The following is a 26,260-nucleotide window of genomic DNA, read 5'->3' on the forward strand; positions in this document are numbered from 1 at the left end:
TAGTTAGATTACTTGTTTGTGTTTACGTCAATACAAACAGAGGTTGAGATAAGCAAGGGCAGCATGGTACAGCGGGGCAAGTGGAAAGAGTTTTATCTTAGTTGAAATTCACATTTCTATTGCAAAATAGATAATTATAAATCAGTTGGAGATTAATTTAGTTTGGTTATTTTTGGTAAAAAAAATTCAAACCACCTCTAATTTAGAAATGAATACATTATTCCGAATTCGAATTACAATAAAGATATTTTCCTATTTGTTCATTTTACACGGCTCGATGCGGGAGCTTCAAGGAGCCGTGGGTTTTATATACCTATATTTACTTAAAATAAATAATAAAAATAACATGTTTAATGTGTTAGCATCGCTTATAATTTACCTTTGCTAGCCGCGTTCTTTGTTTTTTCTCGACGGTGGAGCTTTTTCGGAGTCGTGGGACAATACCAAAGAGTCATTCAGTCTGCTTTCCTTGATCGTCGCTTTAATTCATAATATCCAACTAAAAATCCTAAAAAATGTTCTTTACTACTCGAAAGGCTAAAGTACATCGACAAATTCTTATTATTAATTTACAAACTACAATTCACTCTAGCTTGAACCAATTTTATTCAATTGTTCGACGTGGTTAAAGACGCTGAATTTGAATGAGTTGAAAAATATCCAAGAAATGTTCGTACAGAGAGAAGCGCGTAATTTGCTCTAAACTCTAATCTGGCAGGTGATTTGTGGATGAGGAGAAACGGTTCAACTCCTATTTTCTTAATCTGACGCCTCGCCACTATTACCAGCTCCGTGGCAGTGGTCGGAAACACCAAAAACATGAATTTAATTCACTAGAGGCCAAACCAACGAATATATTCACAGGATGTCTGACACATTCTCCTTTCTTATGCTATTAGCCCCCGTCCTTCCCCTTCCAAACCCATTCCACCGCATTTTAGTATATGATCACGTGAAGATAACTTTAAACTGCTAATTAAGCTTATTAAATATTATATTTGTTTGTTTAGAGTGTGTCCGCGTCGTGGTAGTTGTGGGATACGTGCTAAGAGTAATAATAAAGGAAAAGGATATCACAATTATATTGAACATCGCCAGCTAATGAATCATAGTTTGGATAAATGAGAAAGGCACAATCGCACCTCTAGGTGGATTAAGGTAGGTTGTTATGAAGGGATATCACTGTGTCCAAGTATCGTCAAGTCTAAGCTTGGTATTGGAAATTTTATGCTCAACAACTTTGTCGAAAATCGCAAGGTGATCTGGGAGGATCCAAAAAAGTTATGTCTGACTGATAGTGGTAAAGGGCTCCATTCTAATTCATTTCAGAATGATTTTCTGAGTCATAAAGGTAGTTGGGAAATGATAAAAGTGATTTTTTTTCCTGGCGAAAGTTCAGACTTAGTCCACATTTCAACTTGCCCTGGTGTACCCTAATTTATTCGCTATTTTTACTATTGGAGGACGATGCATTTTACGGTTTTGTGTGCAGCGGACGCATCCTCTCGTGGGTGGTTTTAATACAAGTTCTCGCTGACATGTGTGCCTGCATTCAATCAGGTGTTTGGCTGTTGCTGAAAAACAGTAGGGAAAAGTAGGTACATAAAGACTGATAGCTTAAGGTTGAATTACAGATTGTATTCGTCCGTGATTTGGAGTAACATTCTATCAATATTAATTGGTCAGGAAATGTAGGAAATAAATAGGAAGAATATTTCTTCATGGTTTTATATTCTTAAAAATCGACATTATTAATTTGGTCTGAAAATCCAAAGTGGAAAGGAGTCCAACAGAATACTTCGTTAAGGCCCGAACACAACGAGAGCAGCCAATGGCGGATCCAGGGGAGGGTCTTGGGGGTCCGAATTTCTGTAGCTTGTTGAGAATTATCAATTAGTTTCAATTTTAAATTAGTTCCAAACTCAAAATCGTTCCAAACCAAATTCGACCATCGAAACTGATTTTCATTAAATGAGGTTATTACGTATTAAGTAGTGTACTATGAATATTTCAAAATAAAAGTCTGGATCCACCGCTGAGAGCAACATGGTGTAAAGCGGTATGCGCAAACTTCCAATGTATTGAAATACGTTTGGTAACCCACATTTAGTAAGTTGCGGTAATACCGGTACCGAAAATCCCGGAAATACCGACCCATTATTGGTACTGCCATACCGGTACTGAACAAAAGCCAGCACCGGTATTTTCGGTACTATACAATATTTTTTGTTACTATGTTTTAATTGCCGCAAGGTTCTACTGTATCGATTTTGTTGGCTATTTTCGGCAAATTTGAGACTAAGAGAAACAAAAGCAATGAAATTGAAAGACGGATAGGTATTCTAGAGCGAATCAGTTATAAACTTAGAACGGAAAACTAGAACTAGGCAGGCTCATATGGACATGATCGAAAGGAAATGTGAAGAATTCTTTGCCTTATGCAGAGTAGGAGTTGGGCGTTGCACCCAAGTCTACCGCATGGTCTATGGTAGAACATAACTCATCATCATGTTTTACCGCCGACGCCGACATTTCCTTTCGATCATGTCCATATGAGCCTGCCTAGTTCTAGTTTTCCGTTCTAAGTTTATAACTGATTCGCTCTAGAATACCTATCCGTCTTTCAATTTCATTGCTTTCGTTTCTCTTAGTCTCAAATTTGCCGAAAATAGCCAACAAAATCGATACAGTAGAACCTTGCGGCAATTAAAACATAGTAACATATAAACTAGTTGGTAAAAAAGTAGATAAAAATTCGATTTCTTCTAGCTGAGCTGTGTCATTAATTGCTATCAGCCATCCGTGTGTGCGGAACGAAAGAATCAATAAGTAGTTCAATCACAATAGGATCGGTGCGACACCGATAGCTTGGTGTCGATTGAATGCATACGTCACGGCTTGATGCTAGCAGAAAGGGAAAAGAATGATCGCATAGTCGTTCTAGGCGAGGATTTGTGAAGAATTTTTTGCCGGCGTCGGCGGTAAAACATGATGATGAGTTATGTTCTACCGTAGACCATACGGTAGACTTGGGTGCAACGCCCAACTCCAACTCTGCATAAGGCAAAGAATTCTTCACATTTCCTTTCGATCATGTCCATATGAGCCTGCCTAGTTCTAGTTTTCCGTTCTAAGTTTATAACTGATTCGCTCTAGAATATCTATCCGTCTTTCAATTTCATTGCTTTCGTTTCTCTTAGTCTCAAATTTGCCGAAAATAGCCAACAAAATCGATACAGTACAATATTTTTTATGAAAAATATGTATGGTAGCGGGACCCGCTTCCAAATATCGGTCTGCAAGATGGCTTTTAATTATATTTAATTATTTTCCAGATAAATTGTTCAGCTTACGCCTTTGTGGGGAAATGAGGTGGGGCCATCATCATAATAATTCTAGAAGTTAAATATAACGAACTCCCGTTGTACTGAACGATATGTTTAAATTTTAAATGCACTATTTGGTCGATATAAAATTTCAACTATCTTCTACTAAATTTCAAAGTATTTATATCTAGCATAAGAGTAAAAATTTGACTTTTTTATTAGCGACATTCCGATTGGTTCCAATTATTCATTAGGTGGCACGTAATAAGGCTGCATTTGGTTTGCGCTTAAATCTTTATCTATAGAAGAACGAACAGCGATTTAGTAGTTTACAATTTAGAGTTGATGAATTGCTTCTAATGGAGCGATTCGTGGTGATTGAAAGCGTCAGCAAAACTCAATAGTTTACAGGAAATTAGGTGCCTTGGTTTGCATAAAAGTCGAAACCGATTTACAACAAAGTGATAATATCGAGAGGAAATGCGACCAACGTACACGGATTTACATTCCAGGGTAGTTTTATAAATATATTTACTTCAAAAATCAAAAGAAAAGTTAATCGATGGAGCCTTGAGTGTAAAATTGAACGCATTTTCGCTTGATGCCCTCCAACAAAGTCTTTACAGTGTCATTCGGTACCAGCTTCTCAGTTTTTTCCATTTTCTGTCTGTCCTTCTCGTTTTTGACTGTCTTCTTGCTCATCCGAAGTTCCCGCTTCATCATTGCCCAGTACTGCTCCACCGGGCGCAGCTCCGGACAGTTTGGCGGATTCATGTCCTTTGGAACAAAATGGACAGAATTGGCCTCATACCACTCCAGGACACTTTTAGAATAGTGGCATGATGCCAAATCTGGCTAAAATAGCGGAGCTTCGTCGTGCTGCTGCAAGAACGGCAAAAGGCGCTTCTAGAGGCACTCAGATTTGTAGATCTCGCCATTTACTGTGCCTTTTGTCACGAAAGGCTCACTCCTCAGTCCGCAAGAGCAGATGGCCTGCCAAATAAGATATTTGGAGGCGAACTTCGACATTTTCTTCTTCTTAAATTTGTCGTCCACATAGAACTTGCTCTTGCCGGTGAAAAACTCCAACCCCGGAATTTGCTTAAAATCGGCTTTTATATACGTTTCGTCGTCCATCACACAGCAGCCATATTTTGTCAGCATCTTCTCGTAGAGCTTCCGTGCCCGAATTTTAGCTGTCGATTGTTGCCGATCATCGCGGTTTAGGAAGTTTTGTTTCTTGTATGTATGTAGTCCAGCTCTCTTCTTTGCATTCTGGACGTAGCTCTGCGACATGCCGATTTTTTTAGCCAAATCACGGCTTGAGACGTTGGGATTTGCTTTAATCATCCGCTTCACCTTTCCCTTCGTCTTTTTGTTCTCCGGTCCCGGTTTTCTTCCAGCTCCTTTGCCGTGGTCCAACGTCAACCGTGGTCCAACGTCCTGGAACCGCTTCAACACTCTGGAGACGGTTGAATGGTGAATGTTCAACATTTTTCCCAACTGCCGGTGCGACAGGTCAGGAAATTCCAGGTGTTTGGAAAGAATTTGTTCTCTCGACTCGCGTTGGTTCACTTCCATTTTCGTTGAATCGAAAAACACGACTTCGAGTTTGACAGCATGTAAACAATACACATCAATGAGAAAGTGTGCAAAATTTGGTTGATTTTTACCCAATGGTAAAAAAGTTATTCCCTGTTGAATGTGTCGCAATAATTTCGTGTTCGCCCTTTAAATAAATCTAAATCGAATGAACCTTAATATTTTACCTACACACAAAAAGAAATTTTTATTGTTGATGTAATTCCAAACGTGCCACAATCTAACAAACCGTAATTGACGAAATGACGAAATATAACCGTGTTCTGTTTAATTTCACATGAAAGATGTACTTTCCATGCGCAGTGCCATAAAATTACACCCTTCAACATTTTAAACAAACACCAAATGTGGAGTAAAATTACCTGACTCGAAAAATTCAACGACTTGAAAAATTAAAATCAAACGTAAAACTATGTCATTTTTAATGCTCGTATATGGCATGGTCAGGAGACGTAAATTTACACGATTTTTTCTAGGTGTGTACGATTTCAATGTCAAAACCTACGCTGAACATAAAGCAACGCAGTTCTCGAGAAACAGTAAAAAATAGGTCTACTTAAAAAAAAACCTGTTTTAATCCACCTAGTAGTGCAATTGTGTCTTTGGATTTAAAGCTATGATATAACATAGTGGAAACATCATCCACATTCTTATAACACTTGGTAAGTATATATGATGGCATGACTGCCTCGAAGCTGATGAGCAACATGTCGACGCTGACACACTTGTAACAAACAAAAATATAATATATAATTAGTTTAATCAGCATGAGTTCAAGGGTGGTGAGGGGATGGGAAAGTTGAGAGAAGGATGCCAGAGGAAGGAAAAGGAGGGTTGGATGGAGGCTACAACCGCCAACTTTAAATTATACCTTTCATTTGACACTAGGTTAGTCAACATTGGTTGTCATCAGCTTTAGTTGTGGCTTTAGTTCTGGAATATATCTGGAGCTTCCGAATGAAGCTCGGGACTTCCGGAATTATCGATAGTGGACCATTTATTCCAAGAAACATTGATTCATCATCAGTGATCAAGGTATGCGAATCGAAGTAATTTGATCTTCATTTCAATAGATTTTTAACCTTTGAGGTATTACCAGCCCGGGGACAACTTGACAGCTCCCATATATTGAACTCATAAGCAAATTTGGTGGTGATTTGGTGATGTCATGGCGGCTCGAATGGAACAAAATTTAAATAAGGCGCATCCCATCTATTATTTTCTACATCTGTAAAAAATGAACAATTTAAGCATTTCTATCACCAAATTTATTTCGCTGTTCAAATTAAAAACTGTCCATACCTTAACAGAAACATAGATTCCATTTTGGATCTAAAAATCCAAGAAAAATAAATCAATTTTCAGAAATACAAGAAGATGGTTTTGAAAATCGAGCCACTTCCACTTATATTGAAATGTGGCCGTACACAAATGACGTAGCTTTTTTCGGCGATTTTTGACCCCTCCCTCCCCCTCGTAGCATTTGGTCACAAAATTCTAACCTCCCCTTCGTAAATAACGTAGCGTTTACCTACCCCCTCCCCTCGTCCAATGCAAAGCCCCGGGTGATGAAAAAATACATGTTTTTCAATTATTTTAAATACATGTCCTTTCAAAATGTTTGACGACTTTTATCAACATTTTCATTGTAACAATAAATTGCGCGCAAAATAAGCCCATTTCATCACAAATATAGTGTTGATTGTTTTGTTTGGAATTTTATATGTCAAGGGGAGCATAAAGAGAAGTTCTCTCAGTTCACAATCCTGCAGCTGCCAATGATTCTAAGAAGCATACGTTCATCTAAATTACTAAATTTTGTTTGGTTGAATCCGAAGTGAAAATTTAATTCAGCTTCCAAACTAAGTCTAATAGTTAACAGCATTAACTAACTAATGTAGCAAGTTAAATCCGAATTCAAAATCTTTTCGTATTTTTGTGAACATGTAATTCCGCGAATCGTAGAATTTACCTCATGAAAAACAGCATCAAAAGTAACTTGTTTGAATTTAAATTTATTTCTCTTGGGAATAATGGAGGATCATTAAATTGTTTTCTCTAAACAGTGGGTTTTAAACTTAATGCTACGTCGCACAACTTCTGACCCTAGCTTCCCCCTCGTCACACTTCGTCACAAAATTGGTATACTCTCCCTAGCCCCCCCCCCCCCCCCCAATTTTGCTAACTGTGTAGAAAATCCTACATATTTCGTTTATATTCCCAAACAAAATTCTAGAATTCTTGACGTTCTTAATTAATTTGAAACAAGATGTCATATGTTCTCGAATTGTTAGGCTTGGTGATTTACTTTCATTGGCCAAAATGATTTTCATTCATATTTCTCGGGCAAAAAGCACAAATGATTTAACGATTACACACTTCACACAACAATAAAACAACGACTTCCAGTTAAATTTATAATAAGATTTATGTACCTTGCTGACAGTTTCCAGTTAGGGATAAATTTATTCTCTAATAATTGTTTTCTTTATCCACATTTTGGAATACGCTTTTTCTAAATGTTGTTCTTGCTGCATTGACGTCGTTCATAACACACGTAACGAAACACGCTTTTCTCTTGAAACTATTTCGTTTCGTTGTTCGTGGTACTCGTATGGAGAAGGCATACTAGCGCCACCATCAAATTAGTGGTACATATATGAAACAAGCACTATCTGTCAAGTTGTCCCCGGGCTGGGTATTACGATTGTACCAGTTTATATGAAAAATTCGTATGGGACCGCAATAACCAACCTGTAACTCCGGAACCAAAAGTCAGTACTGAATGAAATTTAATAGCAGTCAATGGAAGTATTATAACTTTCATTTGAAATTAGGTTTGTAAAAATCGGTTAAGAGTTCGCTGGCAAATAGGTGTGATATTAGCTTATGAGCTTGACGATATCAAGAACCGTCATAGGTGACCAATGTGATCAAAGCTACTTTTAATGATCAAACGCGAAAATCCAAGTAATGTTGAACTTATTTGAATATGTATTACATCACTCGGACATCATGGTATTACCAGTTTATAAGGGAATTTACTGTGTGACCGTACTCTTCAACCCGTAACTCCGGAATTGGAGCGTTATATCTTTCATTTGAAACTAAGTTTGTGCAAATCGGTTCAGCGGTTCTCTGAAAATTTGAGCATTTATGTATTGTTTTCGTCTTCCATGTTTTGGGATATCATTTTTAACATCCTAAAGCACATTTTAGACTAATAAATAGAAAATCGATTTTTTTTTTAAATTCTGTCGTGGTATAACCCCTTAGTTCTATATTTTCGGAACCACATAACCGATCCGTATGAAATTTCAGAGTCTATAATGTACCTTTCGTTCGAGACTAAGTTTGTGAAAATCGGCCCAGTCATCTCCGAGAAACTGATGTGAGTTTTTAATGTTGAAAGATGGCCTTTTTTCGGGCACTTCCAGAACTGTCTATGATGGTCGACGTGGCCAACAAGATGTCGATCGGCGATCAGAACACTAGAACCGCAAATGCAAGATGTTTGGCTCCTATTTTAGCAAAAAATTCTTTTTGCATTTATGGCGGTATCAGTTTGAATAGGAGTTTTTTCTGTGATCACACTCCACAACCCGTAATTCCGCAACCGGAAGTCGGATCGAGATAAAGTTGAATAGCAGTTTTCGGGGGCGCAACACCGTTCATTTGAGACTAATAGCGTTTTCGTTTTTTCTTGGTGGTACACCGGTGTAGTGCAAAGAAAGAGATAGACTGATTACACCAAAGTTTGAATGAGTGTAGCGCCGACTACACCGGTGTAGTGCACTGTCAAAAACGAAAATGCCATAAGCTTAGCCAAATCGGTCTAGCCCTCACTGAGAAATCGATGTAACTGTCATTCTGAATTTGGATACTTCCGCCGGGGTTTCCGGAACCGTCGATGGTGGCTAATGTGGCCACAGAGACTTTGAATAACTGTTAGTGACCTAGAAATACAAATCCAAGCAGTTGTGGTCACATTTTGGAAAAAAAAAATTCACCTTTATTCATTTATCGTTGCATACGTTGAAATCAGGATTTGCTACGTGTTCGTACTCATCACCCTGTAATTCCGGAACCGGAAGTCGTATCAATTAGAAATTCAATAGCAGCCAATGAGAACGTTGTACGTTTCATTTGAGACCAAGTTTGTTGAAATCGCTAAAGAATTCGATGAGAAATGGATATGACATTAACTTGGGACTCGATAAGTTCCCCGGGGGCATCAAGAACCGTCATAGATGGCCAATGTGGTCAAAACAATTTCGATGGGTCATTAATGATCTAGACACGCAGACCAAGTAATGTTGCACACATTATAAACATGTATAGCATCATTTGGACATCATGGTTGAACCAGTTTATATGGGAATTTGCTGTTTGATCGTACTCTTCAACCCGTAACTCCGGAACTGGAAGTCGAATACATAAAAAAATAATAGCGACCTATGGGGAGGTTGTACCATTCATTTGAGACTAAGTTTGAGCAAATCGGTCCAGCCATCTCTTAGAAAAATCGGTTAGATTGTTTGACACATACATACATACATACATACATACACACGCACACCCATACAGACATTTGCCGATCTCGACGAACTGAGTCGAATGGTATAAGAGATTCGGCCCAGCGGGCCTAGGTTAAAAAGTCGAAATTCCGACCGATTACATAACCATTCTATATGAGAAAGGCAAAACATTTACTAAAATACATTTATTTCCCAAATAGTATCATTTTGAAATTTTTAATATCAAGTTGATGGTAAATAAGTTTGCTTTCCTAATCGGAAAGTTGTTTTATTATGTGACGATTTTGTAGACAAATTCTGAAAAATGGAAAAATTGAAAATGAAAAATGTATAAATATGATATTGAATAATAGAACAATGAACAGATTTAAAATTAAAACTGGAAAATTTATAGTTTAGATTTTTAACCAATTGGAAATTAAAAAAATGAATTTTGAACGATAGCTAAAAACTGGAAAATGAAAAATTTAAGACAAGTAAAAAATTAAATTCAAAGCAGAATTTAAAAAAAATTGCGTATAGGAAAATGGAACATCGTAAAACATAAAATGAAAAATGCACATTTATATAGTGGAAAATTGTGAAATGGTCAAATGAAGACTGACAAATAAAGAAATGGAGATTCAAAAAATGAAAAATATGAAAATGCCCTATTAAAGAATGGACAATGATAAATAAAAATCAAGAATGTAAAAACCGAATTTAGAAAAATAATATGAAAGATAACACATTGAAAATTGAAAATTGGAGAAGTGAAAATAGAAAAATGGCAAATTGGTAGTTTTATTATACACACTCAATTCAGTTCGGTAAATTCCGCACTACCCAACTAATAAAATTTTTCAATTGATAACTCAGTGAAGCTGATCATAATTTTCAAAGATATATTTTGCGAGTTTCAACAAACCAAACGCCACCTTTACTGAGATCTCGGCAAAAGATTTCGTTAGCTGAGTACTTGGTTGTGTAGGACTCAGTAAAAATTTTAAAAAGGGCTGAGTTTCGGTAGAATAAATTAAGTCTGTGTGCGACCTAGGGACCTTGTCTGATAATAACAATTTAAGGTTCAGGGGAGTTGAGATTCAATAATGATCAAATATGCAAACATCAGAAAGATATACATTTTAAAACTGTGCGAACATGGAAAGAGTTCAACGGCGAGCTTCAAGAAATTATTATTTTGTACATTGTGCTCATGAGGACAGATCCACAAGATCTGCGACCAAAATATAAAATCTGCGAACTAAACTAACACTTTTTCGAACGTTTGGGAAGATCCGTGAACTGTATGAAAGTTATGCAAACTTTAGTAATGTTCTAACATGTTCAGGCAAATTCTATAAACTTAGCCCAAGTTCTACGACTTCCATGCATATCAGCGGGGGAAGTCTACTACCACCCTGTTACACAATGTTGTCTACAACATTGAAAAAGCTTTTTCACAAAAGCAATCAAGTTTAGGAGTTTTTCTCGATATTGAAGGTGCTTTTCACAACGTGTCTTTCGAATCCATTTTGGAAGCAGCACGAGATCATGGAGTACCTTCATATATCACGAACTGGATACACGCAATGCTTAGCAACCGACATCTGTGCTCATCGTTAGAGTAGAGATGAGGAAACTGAGTGTCTGCGGATGTCCTCAAGGTGGTGTGCTGTCACCACTTCTATGGAACCTTGTCGCCGATAGCTTGTTGAGAAAACTAAATGAGCTTGGGTTTCCGACGTATGGTTTCGCCGATGATTATCATATAATGATCACCGGTATTTGCATTAACACACTTTTTGATTTGATGCAACAACCCTTTTGTGTTGTTGAGCGGTGGTGTCTTCATGTTGGACTATCAGTTAATCCAAATAAAACCTCAATGGTGCTTTTCACGCAACGCAGGATTACAACCGGAGCTCGTCCATTGCAGTTTTTTGACTCTGAAATTATTGTCGAAGATCAAGTTAAGTACGTTGGGGTAATTCTCGACTCAAAACTTAATTGGACAGCTCACATCGATTTCAGGATCAAGAAAGCTTGCATGGCCTTTGGCCAATGTAGACGGGCTTTCGGCAAATCTTGGGGACTTAAACCCAAGTACATTCAGTGGATCTACACAACAATTGTTAGACCAATACTGGCATACGGGTGCCTTGTTTGGTGGCAGAAGGGAGAAGTCATGACAATCCAATCAAAGTTAAACCATCTTCAGAGGATGGTCTTGATGGCGATGACTGGTGCGTTCTCGACAATACCTACTGCTGCTCTCGAGGCACTTTTGAACATAAAACCACTACATGTGTTTCTGAAACAAGAAGCACTTTCTTGTGCATACCGTCTTAAGGTTACTGGGCTCTGGAACAGTAACCCAATAGATCGTGTAACTAGCCACACAAGACTTTGGCCACAAATGGTTACTTGGGATGAATATACACTTGCTCCCAGTGACCTTACACTCACATGTAGTTTTCCTTCTAAAACTTTCAATGTGAGAATTCCTCTTCGTGAGGAATGGCTGTCTGGCTGGATGGAGCGACAACTTGAAGAATACGTAGTTTGTTATACGGACGGTTCTTTGTTGGAGGGCCGAGCCGGTGCTGGTGTCTATAGTCATGAGATGAGATTAAACCAATCTCATTCGCTTGGTAGATACTGTACCGTATTCCAAGCAGAAATCTTTGCGATTCTGTGTGGCGTACAATCCGCACTTCAACAGGGAATTTGCAGTAAAAGAATCTATTTTTGCTCTGACAGTCAGGCTGCCCTGAAAGCACTTAGTTCGGCAGATTCGAGATCGAAATTAGTAATCGCATGTCGAACTCAAATCGAAGAACTTAGCATTTCAATTGCTATCTACCTTCTATGGGTACCCAGTCATTCCGGTATTACTGGAAATGAATGGGCGGGCGAATTGGCTAGAGCTGGCGCTGCGACTGATTTCGTTGGTCCAGAACCAGTTCTACCACTGTCAATAAGTTGGATAAAGCACAAGATTCGCTCTTGGGCTGCATTCGAACATGCCAACCATTGGCGTAGCTTGCAAACTTGCGTTCAAACAAAGGCTTTTCTGCCGGATGTGAATCCGAAAATGTCAAGAAATTTGTTGCATTTTTCCAAGCACAACTGCAGTATTCTGGTCAGGGCACTAACTGGACATTGCAAACTCAATTATCACATGGCTACTATTCAGCGCGCTGAGTATTATTCATGTGATCTTTGTGAATCCGATTACGGAACATCATATCATTTGATATGCAATTGCCCTGTATTAATGCAATTGCGCATCCGGATTTTTGGTTCTCCAAACATAGATGAACCTATGTACAGAGAGCTGAAATTTAAGGATATGCTTTTGTTCCTAACCCAGTGTGGTAAAGAGCTATAGTTTTTTAGCCGTATTTTAATGACAATATCTCTTCGGGGGTGTTGCCGTTCTGTTATCTCAATATCCCCTCGTGGGTTTTGATATATCCGCTCACTGTTTGAGTAGAGGTTCTAAATCCCTCCGGGGGTTGGAAGTTTTAGTCCTGCTGTTGTAGCACCTGCAGATTGTTCAGCATCACTCCGGGGGTGCAGAATGCTCTGTTTTAATTGTTCTGTGTCGTTGTTTTCCTTACCCCTAACCTTACCACTTCCCCAATCCTTCCCATCAGGAAAATGATGAAAAGACGATTCTTTTTCCATTTCTATTTAGGCATTTCTAAGAATTTCTACCGTTCCAGAAATTCCACGAGATTCGGATAAGTTTGAAAAGGTTCAGTAAACCGCTGAGAAGATCTACATGGAAATTTGCGAACTATTATATTCTTTCCCGAAACATATTACGGCAACAGAGAGATGAATTCTATAAACTTATTGAAAAAGTCCTATGTGCAAATAAGAGCCTCTCTTTGTTTCTTTTCTTTTCCGCTAATAACTCGACCGCCTTTGCTTTGCTCACTCGTCGAAATCTTACTCTTCCGATACGTACTGCATTTTGTTGGAAAGAGTAATGGTGACGCCGTAATAATCGAAAGTGAAAAAAAAGAGATTATTTTCAATAAGTTTGCGAGAATTGCAAAATCGGATTTAAAATAGAGTAGAGTGGGGTCAAGTAGGTCAGATTTGTTTGGCGAGCTCGTGCGATGGTATTTTTGCACCGATTTAGACAAACAAGCACTCGTTGGAAAGGTTGTACATCTGGCAAAGGTTTGCCAATAATGATTCTATGTTTGGCTAAATATTTTTCAAGTTAAATCTAGTAAGGCAAAGGTACTTTTTTTCGACGATTTTGAAATCGGGGGAGGTGGGGGGGGGTACGATAAGTAACCTTATTCGAGGTTAAACAGATCGATGTACAAGCCTAGAAAATCAGCAATTCTACTTTATTTGAAGAGTATGATTACTGCAGATATTAAAAAAAATCTAACTTCGGCGGTTGTTTGCTCAGTTCGTAAAGACTCCTGCATCACTGAATCAGTTAAAAGCGCAGCTTTACGTCGCTTTCGGCCTCGATTTGATGGTTTGCGCAGGAGAGTTTTGGCAAATGGCTTAAAGTCTTCAAATAATTAGCGATGTTCTCTACCGTGTATCTAATTCACGCAACATGAGCGACCTCTGCAATAACATAGCAAAGATAATGCCTATTGTACCTATTGTACCTCTATACCTATTTGACCGCATTCTACTCTATTAATTGGGAGGCAATCGTTTCGAGTTGATTAATTTATAAATGTCTGAGAACGTAATTAACATCGGTTGTTTAAGAAGAACAAGAAAAACAAATAAAATTCTACGTACGTCACTAGAGAGTGCAATTTAAAAAAAAAACTGAAATTTTCAAAACGATCTAAGAAAATTTGTTTCAGCTACATTTCCAGCCAGGCTTGAGAAAAACGCGTTTTAACTTTTTGTACGCTCGAGGTTCGTCACAAAACGTTGCAGAAGAATATAAAATTGGAACATTTATCACTATTTCGACCATCAAAAAAATTTGATTCTTCCCTTTTGTTACGGCTTCAGTCACAAAACTGTTAGGGAAGTTTAGCGAACTTCAAGGAGATTCTACAATATTTGGGTTACTACTGCGTATTTCAGGCAATTTCTGCAAAGATCTGCATCGACGTATTGCAGAGAAGATATGCGAACTTCAAAGACACTCAATAAACCAAATTAAGGTTTCTGAAAAATCATACGTATTTCAAAGTGTTCTGTAAACCATCGGAAAGTAAGGTGAAGTTTAGGAAAGTTTTACAAACTGCCGGAAAGTAATGTTAAATTGAGCAAATTTTTGATAACTTTGGAGAAGTTCTGCAAGCTTTGAAAGAACTATTTTAGGAAATTTCTGCACCATTCAAGAAAGAAAGGAGGGCGGCGTAGTTTGGGAGTTTTCGGGCTAGTGGCAGGTTCACCAAGCTTAGGGAAGTTTTACAAACATTATCCCAACAATTGGATTGAGCTTCTTAACAGCCCTAAACATCCCTGCAAATCGCAGAACATCCCTCGATTTCATTGAATTTTTCTGTAGGACTTCACTTAAGGCTCCTAAACTTTCTCACAATTTCCGCGATAATTTTCTTCCCTCTCGTTCCGAAAAACCCCTTACAATAGCTCTGAGGTTGGTCGAACACTCTAGAAGTTCACTTAACGTTCGCCAACATCTCATAACATATCTGGATATCAGGTCGCGAAACGTCCCTAAAGTGCAAGGAATGTCCCTGAAATTCGGGGAACTTCACTAAAACTAAAGCTTTCAGAACCGCTTTAAATATCACATCTTTTTTAAAATTTTGAACCATTCTGAAGTTAGCAGAACTTATATAAAGTCTGCACAGAAAATACCCAAATTTCCTTGAAAATTAAAGAATTTTTCTGAAATTAGCTAGTATTTCGTAAAAATGTCTTAGCTTGCCAATTACTAAAAGTTTCCTTAAGTTCATGAACCGTCCGCTCACACAAGTCCTCAAAAAATGACCTGAGATTTGACTCTTTCCGAATGTTTGTACATTTTTAACAGAATTTCCTTGCAGTTCACAGACTTTGTGTAAAGCTACCAGTGCTGCCTTACAGTTCTTAAACTTCCTTGAAGATTGTCAATTCACGTAATTTTGTTGAAGCTCTGCAGCTCCTAGAGCTCACGGAACATTCCTGAAATTCTAAATTTGTCGATTTTCCTTCAAATTTTCAGAACTTTTGTCATGGTTTCCGAAGTTTCCCGTAGTATAAACAAAGAACGCGAAATATGTACTTCAAATGGTAGATTTTCACTGAAATTATTGGAGCTTGTACCGTAGTTTGTACCTGAAGTTCGAAGAACTTCTCAGAAATTTTCAAAAATGTCCCAAAAATAGCTCAACTTCCCAAAAATTTTCAGTGCGTCCCTGAAATGTTTAGTACCGCTTTAAAGTTGTTTGCAGTATTATATGAAGTTTATAGTACTTTGTTTATCAAAAATGCAAAAACAAACAAATGGTTGACGAATCATTGTGGCCAAAATTTCAAAATCAATTTTCAGAATTTCTTAAACCAAATTTAATTTTTATTTTAAGCCAAATTGTTATTTGGAACTTCAATTTTGGGGGGCGGACATGGCGTAGTTTGTAAACCGATTGCCTTGTACGGAGCTCATCTGGGTTCGATTCCCAACCCCGTACATAGAGATTTTTCCAAAAGAGATATCTTTAACCTGAAAAGAGGCGAATGACCCTAAGGTTAAAACCTCTACAATAAAAACATTCAATTTTCAGTTTCTGGTATATATATTACAGGGTTTGACGCGGTTGACCAATAGGAATCGGTGCCGAGGTGGATCAATATACTGTACAATGACAATGACAATGAAACGAATCTCGATACTTTGTAGTGAAATATTTAAAAACCTAATTGAAATGACATTCGTACTTGTGGGGATGAGCCCTATTAACCACACAATGACCTGAATTTTTGGTAGTATCCAACAGATCGAAATATTGAGCTAAACGAACGTAATTATGTGAACAAATCACTCCAGAGGAGGGTTCGAACATGCAATCTTTGGGACTTCGGCCCAATACACTAGCATTTATGTTATCTCTAGGCTATGATGCATTCGCAGAAAAACACATGAGCACTCAGAATCTTCCCTCGCCTCCCTATTTTCATTTCCCTGCTGGATACCACAGCCTCGAGTTAGTTCAAGAAATACTTGTGAAAATACTACAGAGTTCTAGGACCTTGCTTTCCGGGTTTTCCGTAAGGTCTTTTCGAAATCAATAAAGTCATGCCTTGATCATAAACTCACTGATTCTGCCAAATAGAGTTCATATCCACAAACTGGACGACTGATTACGGATGAAGTCCTGCAAGCAAAAAAGTGTCGATAGTATTTTTTTTTTTTTTCAAAATCAGTTATTCCGGTAGTACCAAAATAATTTCCATTCGTCTTCGATGTGCATTATTGAGAACCAGCTGATAATTTTGATAATTGTTCAACGGAACGATACCACTTCGTATAAGAGCATTCGGCTGAATAGGATTCCGCCAAAGGACATGTAGTCAAATGATTCTACAGACATAATAGAATTAATCAATTGAACTAACACCGAAGGTAACAGATACTGCCAATTAAAATTCACTCACACGTCCCGTGCCATTCGTTTACAAGGAGACAACTTGACGACTTTGACCGCATGCGTGTTTGTCGCTGGCAGATTTATTTGACCACTCACCCGGTCAGTTCAGATGAAAGAGTTCTTTTCCTCAAACCGCAGATCATCGAACAAACGGGCGTCGGCGTCAAATGTCGCCGTGAATATTTTCCTCGCTTTTCTGTCTCTTTCTCTCTGTTTCTAGTGTGTGATGTCTTGATGTAGCAAATCACGATTCAGACAGTATAACGAAAATGATTCTTTTTGTTTGTCTGATGCTGGCTGCCGTACGTTGAATGATCAAACTGGGCCGGAAACTGAGTGGCCAATAACGAAAACTAGATGGAATGCCCACATCGGTTGTAAAGGTTTTCTTCTGGCTTTGTAATGTGTGGGAAATCTTGCTTTTGGAATTGTGGGTCGATTGGTTTGATTTAGGTCAGAAAAGGAATCTGGTGGGACGTTCATAAAATTTTCGCATTGCCATAGATATTAATAAATTCCGAAACCGATAGCATTATTTAAGATAATGACGCGCAGAAGTTTTTTGACGCGAAGGTAAATGTTTATTGCTTACCATCCGTTTCGCGTGCGATCGGTCGTCAGTTTTAATCTGTGGCCCAGATGTGAATGTCTATGCGTGCGAATAAATATAATACCCTACGGTAAAAGCTCTGATTGTTGGCTAGTGCATCGTTATCAATCGTTTATTTGAGCATAATTTGAACATAAATTAGAAATAGATTATGACTAAATCGTTTAAAGTTAAGAGGTGATACAATGTTCAAAAATACCGTTCCGCTATGTTGCATATACGTACTTCGTTTATCCAACTTGGATGCTACCTGTTGCGGGTCTGATCAGTGGATCATTATTAGATCATACCCTCCGAGCATGAATTTTCATTTCCCTGTCGGGAGTGTAATGTCCTCAACGAAAACACAGCTTCAAATTTAACTGTCATGTTTCCTTCTCTGCCATATGATCGAACCATACCTCACTTCTCGCTTAGTTACTACCAGAATCATCTGATATTATGGACTAAGCTACACATTTTTTTGTCCTCATTATTTGGTGACCAACACTGCCCTACCCTACCCTACCAAACCTTTCGTAGGCGCACCCAACAGCAATGAAAAATGATTCAATTTCTTTTTCGTTGAATCAAACTCTAGCGTAAAACCAACAGAAAATAACTTTATTCTAAAACTCGCCTTGTGGTTTGCAAACAGTCGTCAGTCGGCGCGTGGTGCGTCGATCGAAAGAAAAGTTCGCCAAGTTCATATAGAGAAAGAGAGAAGGATGGAGACACCAGGCAGCGTGCAAAAGAAAAAAAAACCACCTCTGTGTCTTTCCGAAACGCCATCAGGAAAAGCGTCAACTATCAACGATGACCGGTGGTGCGGTAGGCAACGGGGACATTTGTTTCGGCGGTGGCCGGCAGGAATAAATCGGTCTGTGGCAGTTGATCTCTGTTCTAGAGGGGAGAGTCAGTTCAAACGTTTCTTCTAGCAGCTATGGACGGTCATTGCGTTTGACCGACGACGACGGGCGGATGAATCAACATAGCGCGACTGATCGTAGAAAGGAAACAAGTGGTTCCTGTTCGTGCCGAAAAGTTGTTGCTTCTCAGTGGGTGATTGTGGGTGGTTGTGTCATGTGTGTACAGGTGCGATAGATCGGCGTTGTTATTGTTGTCACTGTTGTTATTCTTTTCTATTAAAAGTTGAAAAGTTTCATGGTGATTAATTTCCAAGGGAAGAGGGTTTGGGAAATTTGTGACGGCGCAGGTTGATGGGTTGTGATCGTACGTTCGAACTGCCGCTAGTGGTGGAGTGCCTGTTGCGAGAACACAACAAGCGGTTCTTGTGAAATGTGATATTTTCGTCGATTTTTGTGTTTATACTTGCTTGTCCAATTACCGATGCTAAGAGAAAGAAGAGGACGAGACCCGTGGCGGCATTAGTTGGACACACTCTCTTTTTTAATGACGATCGTTATGCGGAAGACGCAAAATTATTAGCCTTGCGGTGTGTTACTTGCACCGGGCGAAGAAGACCGCAAACACTCATCGCTCCGAGCCAAGAGTTTCGAGGTTTGATGAAGTCCGTATTTTTAGATTGATTGTGTTGCCGGAGTTAATTCATTCAATACGGTAGGGAATAGTTTATGACGAATGCAAAGGTGAAGTAGTGTGTACATTTAATTTTGCCGTTCACCTGGTAGGCGGTGAAATTTTGAAATGGTGTAACGTCTAAAACAAAAGCTATTAAAGTGGTGCGTATGGTGTTGTTTGTGGAGTCGCACGGTTCTTCGTTAGTTGTGCAAACGTAGCCCGTGAGCTGAAAGTGCCCCAACCGCGATGGACAGGACTTGTTATGGAAAGTGGGATCCTGGAGCACGGCAGCCATATCGGTGTACACTACGCGAACGAGGAATAGCGCCTGGATGTAAGTTATATATGATAACTGATTGTTTATTCACTAGTTGACAGGTTATTAATAATTTCATTAGATTTTTTTGTTTACATTACATTTCTAATTCAATTTATTAAGTGTTCAGCTACAATACTTGATTTTTATCCCTATTGTTTACATTATTTGGTTATTTACTATTAGGATATTATTTGCTTTCGCAGTTAAATGGTTTTTGTTGAAAACTTTTTTAACTGCTAGCTTTGTTCAGAGAATATCACGAAAATACTAATACAAGGTTGTCCCACTCATAAACCTTAAAGAAAAGTTAATCTTGACTAGCGTTTTTCTCGGACACCTTACATCTTCATTAAGGGACTTGCATTTATATGCGTGTAAAGGGTATAGGGAGGTAAAGATATTATACCTGTTCAAACGAATAAAGTCTGGTTCACTTAGAATCCGTAAACATAAAACCAGATGTCTCGCGATATTTATTTGAAGCAGACAAACTATAATTTAGGCAAAATGAAGGTATTTTATTGTACCATTATGAAACAAAATGGCAAAATTACTCCGGCGGTGTAGTTGGTAATGGAAACTTTGGTTTTACTTCGCAGCTATTGCCAGATCATTAATTTCCAGGCGAATTTAGCTTCTAAAACAAAATCGAATTGGCTGGGGACATCACTTCGTGTTGTAATAATACTTTTGATCGGGAGCGCAGACAGATTCTCCAGACGATACTACGAATGGTGTCCCACTTTTTGCGACATCCCGAAAATCCTGAGTTTCGCTTGATCCACCGAAATTTTCCAGTTAAGTTACCAATTGAAAGTTCCATCACGACGTTGAGTGGTAAGCGTAACCGCTTCTTACCCCAGTCGGTCTGGATTCAATTCCAGCCGAGGTTGTGGAATCGTCTTCCTTCGGAAGGGAAGTAAAGCAGTTTGTTAGGATCCATTTGCTGAAGGGTCGATATCTATCGATAAAAGCAAGTGCAACTTCTTAAAGGTCCGAACTGTTCCGCAACGGTTGCACAATATTTTTTGTTATTGGATGTACGATTAGTGAAAATCACCATTGAGGTTTTGTTTGGATTAACAGATAACGCAATGAAAATACTTCATTTCTGAATTGCACGCAAGGCTAGTTGCATCGAACCAAATATTAATTTAAGAAAATACGCATGATCAATATATGGTAGGGTAAGGTGGGGCAAATCCGACCGTTGGGTAAACCCGACCCCCCTCTGTTACCGAAAATCAGAAGCACTACGCGAACTAATATCAATGGTGTCGTGTAGAGCATCGAAAATAATCATAATGGTGGCATGACAGCATTTTATTAATCTACATTGAGATGCTCAAACGACAAAAAGTGAGTTTTTACAACTTTTTATATGACTTTTGTGCATTATTGCCTACAGGATATTTCTGATTGTTAAAGTGATTGCATAAAAAATGTAAGTGGATTTAAATTCTTTGAATAAAGTCCTACAAAGTGTGTAGATGAATTTGGTTCAACCTTTTTCATAACTTTTTTTAATTGCACCGTAATGAAAAATGACGCGGTGGGGCAAATCCGACCTCTAAATAGTGGGGTAAATCCGACCGCTTTTTTGCTAAGAAAATGTTTATTTATCAAATTGAAATATATTTTTATTGTTATTTTATATTATTTTTATGCAAAATGGTTTATAATTACAAACGAAAGACACAAAAACGTGATGATTATAGTATTCGTCGAGCAATTGCTCCGGTGCAAATGGGAATATCATTACGTGCTCCTGCTCGTGATTTTAGCATTCCAAGATTGACATTGAACTCCATTTTCTTCATGTTACAATTCAATAACACAACATTCATTGATTTATCATTGAAAAACCATAAAATTTGGGTAATATCTGCGCTAAATCAACCAAAAACATAGGGGGTCGGGTTTACCCCACCATTTTTGAAAACAGCAAAAATGAACATTTTCGTTAAAAGCTTGTATCTCAAAATACTCCCAAGATACGAATAAAACGCTGTATATAGAAAGTTGCCCAGGAGTCTAACCTTTAATTTGGTATATAAAACGACTTGATCCGATGTAAAATGAGCATTTTACAGCCAAAACCATTTACTAGGTCGGATTTACCCCACCTTACCCTATATATGGTTGCTAAGCACAACGTGTATCCATTTCGTGATACATATGTAGGGGAACATGGGGAGACATGACCGGGTTTTCAGTTAAACCTGCTCTTTCTGAGATCGTGTTTCTGGTCAAGTCTCTCCACTGCCGGATAGCTTGACCAAAGTCTGGGTAGATTTGACCAAGAGAATTTGGGAATATCAGAACAAAAAAATAACGACATAAAACATGCAGTAGTAATTTTTCCCATATTGTCGAGATCCTGAGGTGCCAGTAAATATACGGTTGCACTTAATAAATTTTTATGGCATTTTCGTTTTTGACAGTGCACTACACGGGGTAATTGGTGCTACACTCATTCAAACTTAGGTGTAATCAGTCTATCTCTTTCTTTGCACTACACCGGTGTAGCACCAAGAAAAAACGAAAACGCTATTAGTTTTTCTAATGCATTTCGTTTTAGGGGTTAACTGAACAGCTTACATGTTCGCACGTCACGAAATTATCCGTATAACTGTTAGCTTTGTTTACTAGTACTATACAGATATATATTTCCTGATTACACATGATATTAACATGATTTAATCTCTTCCACGATATTCCGCCACGTCACTCGGTCAGTTGCTGCTTGTCTCCAACATCTCTCAGGTGCCCGATACTCGTCAGGTTCTGCTCCCCTTGGTCCAGTCATCGGGAACGCTGCGCTCCTCTCCGTCTTGTACCTGCCGGGTTGGAGGTGAAAACCAACTTGGTGGGGTTATTGTCCGGCATCCTCACAACATGCCCCGCCCACCATACCCTTCCAGCTTGAGCTACTTTTCGGATACTTGGCTCACCATAGAGTCGCGCAAGTTCGTGGTTCATCCTTCTCCTCCACATGCCATTCTCCTGCACACCACCGAAGATCGTTCTCAGCACCCTTCTTTCGAAGACTTCGAGTGCTTGCAGGTCCTCCTCGAGCATTGTCCACGTTTCGTGCCCGTAGAGAACCACCGGTCTAATCTAGACGGCGCCGGTGGTTGAGTGGTAAGCGTGACCGCCACTCATTCCAGTTGGCCTGGGTTCAATTTCAGCCGAGGTCGGTGAGATTTTTCTGAGGTGAAAAAATTTGTGGTCACGTCTTCCTTCGGAAGGGAAGTAACGCCGTTGGTCCCCGGTCCATGAAATTAGTGGATCGATATCTAGTCCTGGTAGTGGAATCACCTCTCTGACGTCGGTAAAGAAGAAGTATATCCAACTTCTATACTCTTACTAACAAAAATATCCTCCTCCCGTGATACTTGTGGAGTGCGCAGTAGTATATACGGCCTCTAGCAACAGCAAGTATCGGACTAACCATTCCTTCCCTTTCCTTCTGCGATCTACGTTCGGGCCTGGCCGGCGCCGGTATTGATCAAAAACACTAGGATTACCAGGAGTTGCACATTGAAAGATGTTTCGCTACTCCCAAGCATAATTATCTACTGATTCCCTGTGCAACTTCAGCTAGTCCTGATCGATAACGGAGTGGCAGCCAGGGGTGGTCGCACAAGCTCATGCTCAAGCGTAGAGAACCACCGGTCTAATCAGTGTGTTGTACATGGCGCATTTCGTGCGGTGATGAAGCTTCGTGGATCTCAAAGTTTTGTGGAGCCTATAGTAAGCACGACTTCCAGAGATAATACGCCTTCTGATCTCCCGGCTGGTGTTATTATCCGCAGTCATCAATGAGCCTAGATAGATGAACTCGTCAACCACCTCTCGAACTCGTCGCCCCCGATCGTAATACTACTGCCCAAGCGTTCCCTATCGCGATGGGTTCCGCCAGCCAGCATGTACTTCGTCTTAGACACATTTATCTTCAGTCCTACTCGATCTGCTACCGTTTCCTTGTTTCTACCGATTATGTCCACGTCGTCAGCGAAGCACACGAACTGTCCGGACCTCGTGAAAATCGTGCCCCGCATGTTGAACACCGCTCTTCGCATTCCACCTTCCAGCGCTATATTGAACAGCAGGCAGGACAACCCATCGCCGTGTCTTAGTCCCCTGCGTGTTTCAAACGGACCCGAGAGGCCGCCCGAAATTTTGACACAACACCTTACACCATCCATCGTAGCCTTAATCAGTCTTGTCAGCTTCCCAGGGAAGCCGTTCTCGTCCATCATTTTCCATAGCTCTACACGGTCCACCGTGTCATATGCGGCTTTAAAGTCAATGAACAGGTGATGTGTCGGGACCTGGTATTCACGGCATTTTTGGAGCATTTGCCGTATAGTAAAGATTTGGTCGTTTGATGATCTGCCGTTGATGAAACCTGCTTGATAACTCCCGACAAATCCATTTACCAGCGGTGATAGGCGCCGGAACAGAATCTGGGATAGCACTTTGTAAGCGGCATTTGTCACTGTGATCGCTCTGTAGTTTTCGCTTCCTTCCACTCCTCCGGTAGCTGTTCTCTGTCCCAGATTCTTTCGATTATTCGGTGCACGCTTTCCGTCAGTTTCTCCGGACCCACCTTGAAGAGTTCCGCTCCTAGACCATCCCTACCAGCTGTCTTGTTGTTCTTGAGCTGTTGAATAGCCTCGTTAATCTCATTCATAGTGGGCGCCGGTACATCCCCGTCGACTACGACACTGACATAATCGTCCTCCTCGAACGCCCGATTGTCCGCCTACGCACCATTCAGATGTTTATTGTAGTACTGCCTCCACCTTTCGACCACCTCACGTTCGTCCGTGCCACCTTCCTTCTCTCTACACATTTCGACCCGCGGCACAAAACCGTTGCGAGAGTCATACAGCTTCTTGAAGAACGTCCGCGTTTCTGGAGAGCGATACAGCAGCTCCATCTCTTCTCTCTCAGACTCTTCCAGGCGGCGCTTTTTGTCTTGAAAAAGACGAGTCTGCTGTTTTCGCTTCCGTCGATATGACTCCACGTTCTGACGAGTGGCTTGAAGCAACATAACTGCGCGTGCTGCATTCTTCTCGTCCAATATCTCTTGGCACTCGCCATCGAACCAATCGTTCCGTCGACTTCTCTGTACGTATCCCAGGACGCTCTCCGCAGTGCTGCTTATGGCTGCTTTAGTCCTGGTCCAGCAGTCCTCAAGGGGAGCATCGATGAGCTCCTCTTCCGGTGGCAGCGCTGCTTCAAGATGCTGCGCGTACGTTGTCGCGACGTTGGTTTCCCTCAGTCGGTTCAGGTTATACCGCGGCGGGCGGCGGTATCTCACACTGTTCACTACGGATAGTTTTGGACGCAGTTTAACCATCACCAGATAGTGGTCCGAGTCGATGTTAGCGCCCCGATAGGTCCTTACGTCGGTAATGTCCGAGAAGTGCTCAATCAGAACATGATCAATTTGCGTCTCTGTTTGTTGCGGTGATCTCCAGGTGTATCGGTGAAGGAGGCGGTGCTGGAAGAAGGTGCTCCTTATGGCCATGTTCTTGGAGGTGGCGAAATCGATTAGTCTTAGGCCGTTCTCGTTTCTTCTGCTGGTGGGCGCTGAACCTTCCAATTACCGGTCTGTATTTCACCTTCTGGCCAACCTGAGCATTAAGGTCGCCGATGACGATCTTGACATCATGTCTTGGGCAGCGATCAGAATCAGCGTATTCACGCTCCAGCTGCGCGTAGAATTCGTCCTTGTCGCCATCGCTACTTCCGAGGTGGGACTATTCACGTTAATTATGCTGATGTTGAAGAACCGGCCCTTGATCCTCAACCTGCACATTCTGTCGCTGACCGGCCACCATCCGATCACACGCTTTTGCATCTCCCCCACCACCATAAAATCTGTTCCCAGCTCGTGTGTATTGCCGCAGCTCTGGTAGATGGTGTGGTTCCCGCGAAATTCCGTAGACCCCTCTAACACACCTCGTGCAGCGCCACAATGTCGAACTTGCGGTCTTTCACTATATCGGCGTTGCGTAGTTTGCGAGTGCTCCCGATAAAGTTAAGCGACCTGCAGTTCCATGTCCCAAGTTTCCAGTCTCTTGTCCGTTTCCGTTGCGTACGTCTGTGCCAATTTTGTCCATCCGAAATTTCTTGTTGAACTTCCTGAGCATGCTATTTTTATGGGCGGCTAGCTAGGCCTGCGCCAACCTTGCAGTAACGCTGAAGGATCACGGGAAGAGAGGTAAAATTTAACCGAGAGAGCGAACTATTTCAAAAGGTGACATTTGGACAGTTATTTAGAATTGACAGCTGCGATGACCACAAGTTGGTACAGGTGTGAACATTTGTCGATATTTTAAAATTAGTTTTTCTTATTACATTAAGGGGGTCTTCTACTCGCGAGGGTTAAAATTGAGCACTTTTTTGGGAATAAATTATAAAGCATCTACTCAATGGATTTGGAAACTTTTTTTATTTCGAAGATACATGTTTTGACCTTTCAAACTTTTAAAGACGAAAAGAAAAATCTCTCGCGATCTTGAAACTTCATTGATGACATTGATGTTGAAATTGGGTAATCTGTAATCAGAAAACTCATATTTTTTATAATCATAGTCACGTTGACTATGTTTAGACAATAGTAATTTATTTTATTTTATCATTTGTAAAAGTTATGTAACGAGTTGTGAAAATTTTCAATATTTACGTTATTTTTTGGCCTATTAGGGGCCATAAAAATGGAACAAATTGACATTTTGCAATCCTTCTCG

The 26,260-nt window shown here is 39.9% G+C and overlaps 1 protein-coding gene across 3 annotated transcripts in view; it reads left to right on the plus strand.

Annotated features, from left to right (window-relative positions):
- The window catches only part of LOC131678296 (paxillin), a 233,699-nt gene that overhangs the window by 49,476 nt on the left and 157,963 nt on the right, over positions 1–26,260 (plus strand). The window contains exon 1 of one of the 3 annotated variants that reach the window (XM_058958349.1): positions 18,591–19,508. The exons of 1 other annotated variant lie outside the window; for it this stretch is intronic. In XM_058958349.1, the coding sequence (XP_058814332.1) occupies positions 19,421–19,508 (88 nt within the window). In that variant the 5' untranslated portion in view covers positions 18,591–19,420. Of the gene's footprint in view, positions 1–18,590; positions 19,509–26,260 lie in introns of those variants that run through there. One more of the 3 variants, XM_058958356.1, reaches the window with a different exon arrangement.

This window comes from Topomyia yanbarensis, chromosome 2 (genome assembly GCF_030247195.1).
Source record: "Topomyia yanbarensis strain Yona2022 chromosome 2, ASM3024719v1, whole genome shotgun sequence".
Lineage (NCBI taxonomy): Eukaryota > Metazoa > Arthropoda > Insecta > Diptera > Culicidae > Topomyia > Topomyia yanbarensis.